The sequence below is a fragment of the Lampris incognitus genome, chromosome 12, assembly GCF_029633865.1.
Source record: "Lampris incognitus isolate fLamInc1 chromosome 12, fLamInc1.hap2, whole genome shotgun sequence".
In the NCBI taxonomy this organism is placed as follows: domain Eukaryota; kingdom Metazoa; phylum Chordata; class Actinopteri; order Lampriformes; family Lampridae; genus Lampris; species Lampris incognitus.
Window position 1 is genome coordinate 6,425,198 of NC_079222.1, and position 8,445 is coordinate 6,433,642.

General features: G+C 45.4%; 1 protein-coding gene across 1 annotated transcript; it reads right to left on the reverse strand.

Moving 5' to 3' along the window:
* Positions 1-5,991, reverse strand: ier3ip1 (immediate early response 3 interacting protein 1). The gene is made up of 3 exons (XM_056291089.1): positions 5,871-5,991; positions 4,235-4,336; positions 1-576 (listed from the first exon to the last, which is right to left on the reverse strand). Exons 1-3 carry the CDS (start codon positions 5,959-5,961, stop codon positions 521-523), a joined length of 249 nt encoding a protein of 82 aa, XP_056147064.1. The 5' UTR covers positions 5,962-5,991; the 3' UTR covers positions 1-520.
* Positions 5,992-8,445: the final 2,454 nt, after the last annotated feature.

The following is an 8,445-nucleotide window of genomic DNA, read 5'->3' on the forward strand; positions in this document are numbered from 1 at the left end:
AACAAGATGACTTTCTTTAAAAAACAAAAGCAGTATATGGTGTAGGAAGGTTTTATGAGCAACATGTTGAAATAAAGTCTGTGAGAGTTAAAACAAGATAAAATACACTGGTGAGCTTGTACTTATCATGAGGAACACGTGGCACCCATCAGTTGGTCCACACACACCTTAAGACATACAACAAAACAACTTGGTTAAAGCAGATGGGTTTCTGGGTACACCTTCAGTCTGGACTACGTATTATCCTGGTGTGTCCATGAGCAACAAGGAGACGTACGCCTGCTCTACTAAATGCTGATCGACTTTAACTGAAACTGGTCCATTCTCCCGTCCCATCGCATGTCTTCCTTTGCTTTCTTTATCTGTTTTCAAGTTTCCAGCTGCTGTCCTTTTTTTCCCCTGTGGTTGAAATCCTTCCCCATGTTTTTGACAGGGATAAGCCAAAAAGTCGACATAGACAGTGCAGCCGGCATGCGTAGCCTCCGCGTGTGCTCCTCCCCCACGTGTCCGGGCAGCATCATCAACCAAACAGCAACAAAAGGACGATGCAGGCCGAGTTAACTATTATTAAAGGCACTGTGGGAGGAAAGAGGAGAAAACAATAGTTGTCAGGTTTATTATTCACAGAGTGCATTTAAAATAAATAACTAAATAAAAATGATTGTGTAGTGGTTACGGGACCACATGATTCCCCTTATTGAGCTAGTAGGAACGTTAGCTTACAGCTGCTGTTTCCTCGGTCCGGGTTTACAGTGACGCACTTCCGCTGCGCGGGTTTTTTTTGTGGTTGTTGTAATGGCGGAAGGAACAAATGGTGCGCGTTGCGTAGCCAAACGAGAAAGTCGTCACGACTCCTGCTTGAGCTCCTCTACAACTGAAGTGTTGTACAACATCAGCAAATAAAACAGAACAGAAGCACAGCGTGGAGGGCAAAACTACGAAAAAACCAAACACTCCTCAGGTCAGTAAAAAGGGACTAGAGACAATGTTCTCTGTACCCACTCCTTACCAGCCAACTGGGAGAGATTTTTGCAAGCCAGTGTTTCCATTGGTCCCTACTTGCTGTCAATCAGTTTGTGTTCACTTGGGCAGAAGTGAGGGGGGGTGGGCTCTTTTACAGTACTAAAATAGCTAATAACTATAGCTAGCTCTTGCTAACATCTGCCCAGGATCGCTTACCGCGACTTTCACCAGAACTGCAGAAACGGGAAAAGGGCATTTGGCTGGAGGATTTGAGAGGCCTCATTAATGTCCCTGGAGAGTCGGACTAAACACAATTTCAAAGTCGCGTTTGTGTAGAAAAGCAGTTCCTTGATCCTGAGTTCCCCACGCATGGGGTCACCTGATAAGCACACAGATTTCTTAAAGGGAAATTCCAGTGCTCAGTGTGTACATCCAGGAAGTAGCGATGGTCTATGATGTTGCCTATTAAAACTTGAGCCGCTTGGGTGTAATTCATGTTTATTCAGAGAGACTGTCCCACGGTTACTACATGTACCAAGTCTTCTTCTGGATCGCCACCTTGTCGTGGTGGAGATGCTTGTGTGTACTAATGATCCCAAGAGCTATGCCCTCCGGAGCTTGGCTCCTGTTAGGGTCACCCAAGGCAGATAGGTAAAGGGGGTGGTTACAGACGAAGCGTGATCCAACAATCAATCTCCACAACTGGGCAGCCCTATTTAGGATCCGCTCTGCTCATCCCAGTTGGGGGGGGGGCTAGAAAAGGTGCCCTGAACATAGTCTGCCTCATACTCCTGTCTGGACCACTGCATCCAGAGGGATCACCACCATGCGGTCAGAAACAGAAGCTCGTAAATTTTGGAGCCTGGAACATATGAACCCTCATGGACAATCAATCCAGCAATCGACCTAAATGGCATACTGCCATCATTGCCCGAGAGATGAGAAGATTTCGGATTGATATTGCCGCACTCTCTGAAACCCATTTGGCCGACCAAGGGCAGCTGAAAGAGGAGAAGGGTGGTTACACTTTTTTTCTGGGAAGGAAAAACAGCTGATAAGCCCAGGATCCACGGTGTGGGCTTTGCCATCAAAACAGCCTCATTTGCCACCTTGCTGAGCTTCTGAGCTTCCTCTGGGCATCAATGAGCATCTGATGATAATGTGGCTGGCATTTGTAAATAACCAAAGCATCTCTGTCATCAGTGCATATGCTCCAACACTTGACTCACAAGATGAAGTAAAACAGACCTTCTGTGCCAACCTGGACAGTGTCCGCACCAAAATCCTTAAAGAGGATAAGCTAATTCTGTTTGGAGATTTCAGTGCCAGAGTGGGACGAAATTACAAATTGTGGAGAGGTGTATAATTGGCAAGGAAGGAGTTGGAAACACAAACTCCAATGGCATCCTGCTGTTAACAACATGCAGCCTAATCATCACTAACACACTCTTCCACCAGAAGAAAAAAATTAAAACAACCTCGAGGCACCTCGTTCTAACATTTGGCACCTCACTGTCCATCAAAGAGACTGACATGAGGTACTAAACACCAGAGTGATGATCAGTGCAGTTGACTGCTGGACTGACCACTGTCTTATCTGCTCCACCCTGTCCATCCAACTTCACTGGAAAAGAAGGGTGCAGAAAGAGTAGAGGTTGCTGGTCCTGATGACCTCAGACACAGCCATGCCCTGCTACTTAAAATATGAGAAAAACAGGAAATCCCTGTGCAACTTAGGGATGCACTCATTATCCCTATCTTTAAGAAAGGGGACAAAGCTGAGTGTGTAAACTACCATGGTGTTTCCTTGCTTTTCACCAAAGGGAAAGCCCTGGCTAGGGTCTTTGCCAACAGACTCTCCCTAATACCAGAGGAAATTCTGCCAGAATTCCAGAGTGGTTTTCGCCCAAACAGAGGCACCATGGACAGGATTTTTACTGCTTGCCAACTCCAAGAAAAAGCCCAGGAACAGAATCAACCATTGTACGTGGCCTCCATAGACTTCACCAAAGCTTTCGATTCCATAAACCGCGAGGCCCTCTGGCTAGTTCTGTCGAAAATAGGCTGTCCTGACAAATATATCAGAGTACTACGTCTACCATATGATAACATTTCAGCTAGAGTACTCAGCAGTCATGGAGACAAGACACAGTCCTTCAAGGTCTACACAGGAGTTAAAGAAGGCCGTTTCATTGTCACAACCTTGTTCTCTGTTGTTGCCACCATCCTCCACCTCAATTGCCACCATCCTCCACCTCAATGGGTCACAATCTGTCTCAGGGAGTCAAACCAATGTGGGGGACTGATGGGAATTTTCTGAATATTAACATAGTCAGGGCTAAAGGTAAAACCAACACCGCATCCATCATACAGCTGCAGTACACCAATGACAACGCTTTAGTGTTCTACGTAGAGGAGGAACTACAGAGCATACTGGACACCTTTGCAGATCGAATCATATTGAAGATCTCAAGTCTAGAAGATCTGCTAAAACTAAGGCTCAGGGGGTGCTGGTCCGGTCACATCTTCGGAGCGCAGCGCTGATTGATACACCGTCCAAGTTCTTCTTTGACGTAGAGAAGAGGAACGGGCAAAGCAAGTTTATCCATGCTCTGTGGTCTGCTACAGGACTGGAACTCGGAGACTCCAATGAGCTATGGAGGCGAGCAGTGTGTTTTTACTCTGAGCTTTACAGCAGTGAGTTTAAAGAGAAAGCAAAGAACTGGTTGGACACTTCTGTGAAAACTTGGCCAACGTCCTTGAAGAAATTACTGCTGAGCTGGGAGAACCACTGGTGCTACAAGAACTTTTCACAGCCCTGCGAGGCGTGGAAGGGGGAAAGGCCCCTGGCACTGACGGGATTCCAGCGGACTTTTATGAGGAGTTCTGAAGGGAAATATGTTTTAGGAAAGCTGAAATATTACACTTTTCTCCTTGAAGACATTTTAAAATCTTTTTTAATGACCTGACCTGCTTCGTGTAAATTTTTTTATTATAAGATCTAATCAACATGGATCATGAACTGAGTCTCTAATCTTCCTATCTATCCAAGTATCGACTAAATGTTAAACCTTGGTCTGCCACTTTGGCCATAAATAGGACGGAGCCTTGAGGAGTATTTATTAACATTTTATACATCCAAAGGAGATATGTTTTACTGTAGAATTCACAATTGGTAAAACAAACACACACACACACACACACACACACACACACACACACACACACACACACACACACACACACACACACAATCCTCTGCACCACCTACCCCTCATGACAGTCCTAACAGAGCGGATCAGATTGAGGATCTGGGCCTTGATTCCTGGATCATCTCCAAACCCTGCGACCCCCTGATCCACGCCCCATCCAACTGGAGAGAGAGACACAGAGAGACAGAGTGAGACAGACAGACAGACAGACAGACAGACAGACAGACAGACAGACAGACAGAGAGCGTGAGGGAGACAGACAGACAGACAGACAGAGGGGGACAGACAGACAGCAGACAGACAGACAGCGAGCGAGGGGACAGACAGACAGACAGACAGAGAGCGAGAGAGACAGACAGACAGACAGACAGACAGACAGACAGACAGACAGACAGACAGAGAGCGAAGAGAACAGACAGACAGACAGAAAGTGAGAGACAGAGACAGACAGAGGGAGAGAGCAAGAAAGACAGAGAACGAGGGAGAAAGACAGACAGACACACAGAAAGAACAGAGACAGAAAGATAGACAGGCAGAAAGAGACAGACAGACAGAGAAACACAAAGAGAGAGAGACAGGCAGAAAGAGAGAGACAGACAGACAGACAGAGAAACAGACAAAGAGAGAGAGACAGGCAGAGAAACAGACAAAGAGAGAGAGACAGGCAGAGAAACAGACAAAGAGAGAGAGACAGGCAGAAAGAGACAGACAGACAAAGAAACAGACAAAGAGAGAGAGACAGGCAGAAAGAGACAGACAGACAGACAGACAGACAGACAGACAGACAGACAGACAGACAGAGAAACAGACAGAGAGAGACAGGCAGAAAGAGAGAGACAGACAGACAGACAGAGAAACAGACAAAGAGAGAGACACAGAAAGATAGACAGACAGAAAGAGGGAGACAGACAGACGGAGGGGGGGGGGGAGAGACGGACGGGCGACCAGACAGACAGACAGACAGACAGAGAAACAGACAAAGAGAGAGAGAGAGACAGACAGACAGACAGGCAGAGAAACAGACAAAGAGAGAGAGAGAGACAGACAGACAGACAGACAGACAGACAGGCAGACAGACAGAGAGGTTAAGTTGGTAAAATGGAAAGGAAGAATAAAATCCAAAGGGAAAAAACAGACATGCAGCGGGACGGAAACACAGCAGGGGTATGTGAGACGTACCGGGGGGGGGGGGGGGAGACAGACGAATGAAGAGGAAGAAGAAGTAACGTGGTAACGAGAGAGGGAGGGGAGACACGGTGACCATGTTAAACGTTGTGGCTTCACCACCTTCGATACCCGGAGCGAATCACCATCACAAATTACTGTTGCGCACACTACTCGTCATACACTACCGTAATACCTCACCATTACGCAACACAATTCACACACAAAAAAGAAAAAAAAAAGGTGCGCATGTGGCATATACACACTGCCCAAAAGCAAATGGCCAGGAGCTGATAGTCGTACTGATTTGTAGAGACACGTTAAAGCCAAGTCAGACTGTCTATCGACCCCCAACACGTCATCCGCCCTGTGGCGGATTAGCTGGCTGATGCCGGACTGGATGAACACATCTCGGTCGGTACCGCGAAGAAGAGACGGGTGGGTACGCACGACATGTATTTGGGGGGGGGGACCCCGCACGCTTCATATTTCTACACGTTAGAAGAAGACAAACCTTTGGGAGACACTTACTCTTGCTGAGGAACCGCTCCTCGTGTAGCACCGCCACCGCGTTTGTGCACAGGATAGCAGTTTGGATGAGGGAGTACAGCGTAAACGCCATGCTGGCAGCGTCTCTTTTCTCACCACCACCCCCCCCGCGCGCTGACGCAGCCTGCCGTAAACTGACAGCGCATGTCGTGCACCGCGCTTTAAAAAAAACCGCGTCAAGTCAGTTTTATTTGTAAAGCCCAATAAGCAAAATCAAATAAGATATCATGAATACGCATTGTAGCGAAGTCGCTACCCCGTCAGAATTGTGCCAAATGTCCTGTTTTACCCATCAGGCACTGCGTGCAGATTGTGAGTTGTTATTAAATGTTTTGTAAGTGTTTTATGTGGTTTTGTGTGTTTATGTGATTACTATTTGTTGTGCTGTAATTGTAGTTGTCATTCTGCTGTGTTGTGCGACCCTGGAACTGAAACCCTGAACAACTACAATTACGCCACAACAAATAGTAAACACACAAAACCACACAAAACACTTACAAAACATTTAATAACAACTGACGATCTGCACGCAGTGCCTGATGGGTAAAGCAGGACAATTGGCACAATTCTGACGGGGTAGCGACTTCGCTAGAGTGTTGTGGCAGAGCAAAATCTACATCTGATTAGTGTCTGCATGAGTTTGCCCTCATTCAGACTGAGGGGTAACGAGTCACCGCCCTCTGGGACTCAGTTGTGAGCAAGTCAAGTCGGTTTTAATTGTACAGCCCAGTATCACAGATTACAAATTTGCCTCAGTGGGCTTAACAGCAACACGACATCCTGTCCTTAGACCCTCTCACCGGATATGGAACAACTAACTCCCTAAAAAAAAAAAAAAATTTAACAGAGATGGAACAAACAGGAAGGAGCCTCAGGGAGAGCAACAGAGGAGGATCTCTCCCCCAAGAGGGACAACGTGGCCATGGATGTCGTGTTTACACCATTTACACAACACAACACTGAAAGAGGGTAACAGAATTACACTGAAATTATACAAATTTATGAAGAAGAGGCCAAGTTAAAGTGCCTCATCAGACCGAGGTATCCCAACACAACCTGCAAGAAAAACAGCAAGTAAAGCGCAAATTTCTCAGGTGAAATCTTGAATGCAGAGTATTAGAGAGTATTAAGGGCCATACTAACTAAATTTCCCCTGACACGACATTGTGGAGTTAGAAAACAACGAGACAGGAGACGTGAGAGCAGACGTAGTCGAGGTAGTTTACTAGCTCCAACTTTGCATGTCATACATTCGACAACGACACTGAACTCTGTCCCGGAAGCGGAAGTGCATTATCTCTTAGGTGAATGTCTCTAGTTATATAGATGTGGGTCACCACAACATTGTATTTATGATGGTGAATGACACGTGGTAGTACAGAATAACTTCGCGTGCCATTGTCCAAACACCCATTCTAGATGTCCCGTGCCATTAGAATGCGGAAAGTCAAGTCACGTGGCAAGAATTACACGAAAATGTGTGTTATAAGTGGAAACAGAGTGAAAATATCCGGGGGTCTCAAACCCAGCAGGCCACTCATAAGCAGCGAAACATGCCTGTATTAGTCCATTCCTCTACGGAGAACAAACGGAAAAACAAATTCCAGGTATATAATTTTTTTTTATTTATCCACATAAATAGTAGAGAAACTACATTTGCATTAACAGTGTATAATGATAACATTATTTTCTCAGTTAAAGACAAATTTATCCATTCGTTTCATCCCGCGAGCAGCGGTGAGCGAGTTATATATATATACATATATATGTATATATATATATGTATATATATATATATATATATATATATATATATATATATATTACTCGTTCTTTGACATAAACGTCGCTGTGTCATCTTGAGTCATTTCTCTTTCATTCTCATTTCTTTTCTCTTTTTTTTGTACATAATGATAAACAATATTCTCACAATCCGGGTCCTTGCCCCGATACTCAAATAAACAGCAAACACATATAGACTGACTGAGAGTTCAGTATATTGACGCGTGACTTGGTTTACAGCTTAGTGTAAAAAATGTACAGGTAGAGATATACAACGCTAAGGTCAGTCTTCTTCTTCCTTGAGGCTGCGACCTTTCGCGAGGAGGGGGGGGGCAATTACGTAAAGTTGTTGTTTTGTCTTTATTTTCATTTTTTCTCTAATGAACTGTCAGTTAACCCGCAGCGAGGTACTCGAACACACCATCGTAGATGATTCATTAAAGCGGCAGTAGGCAACTTTTTTTTTTTTGCTTCAACTCATCAAGTAAATGTTGATTGCACAGTGTAATGGTAATAGAATGACGACACCATCGGCGTTTAGATTGGTTCCCTGTAAGCCTCACTTTCACTATGCATTTCTGTCTGCCACCGGGCACGATCTCCTGGGGAAAGGAAGGCTCGATTTACGGCACAAAGGAAGTTCGTCAACCGTTGCGCAACCAAAAAATAGGAAGTGGAGAGCGCTCTTGTTTTCCTGGTATCTATCAGTAGCTATCCCCAGTAGCAGGAATGGGGTATGGTGGAACAACCGAAGTGACAGTGGAAACTACCTGGC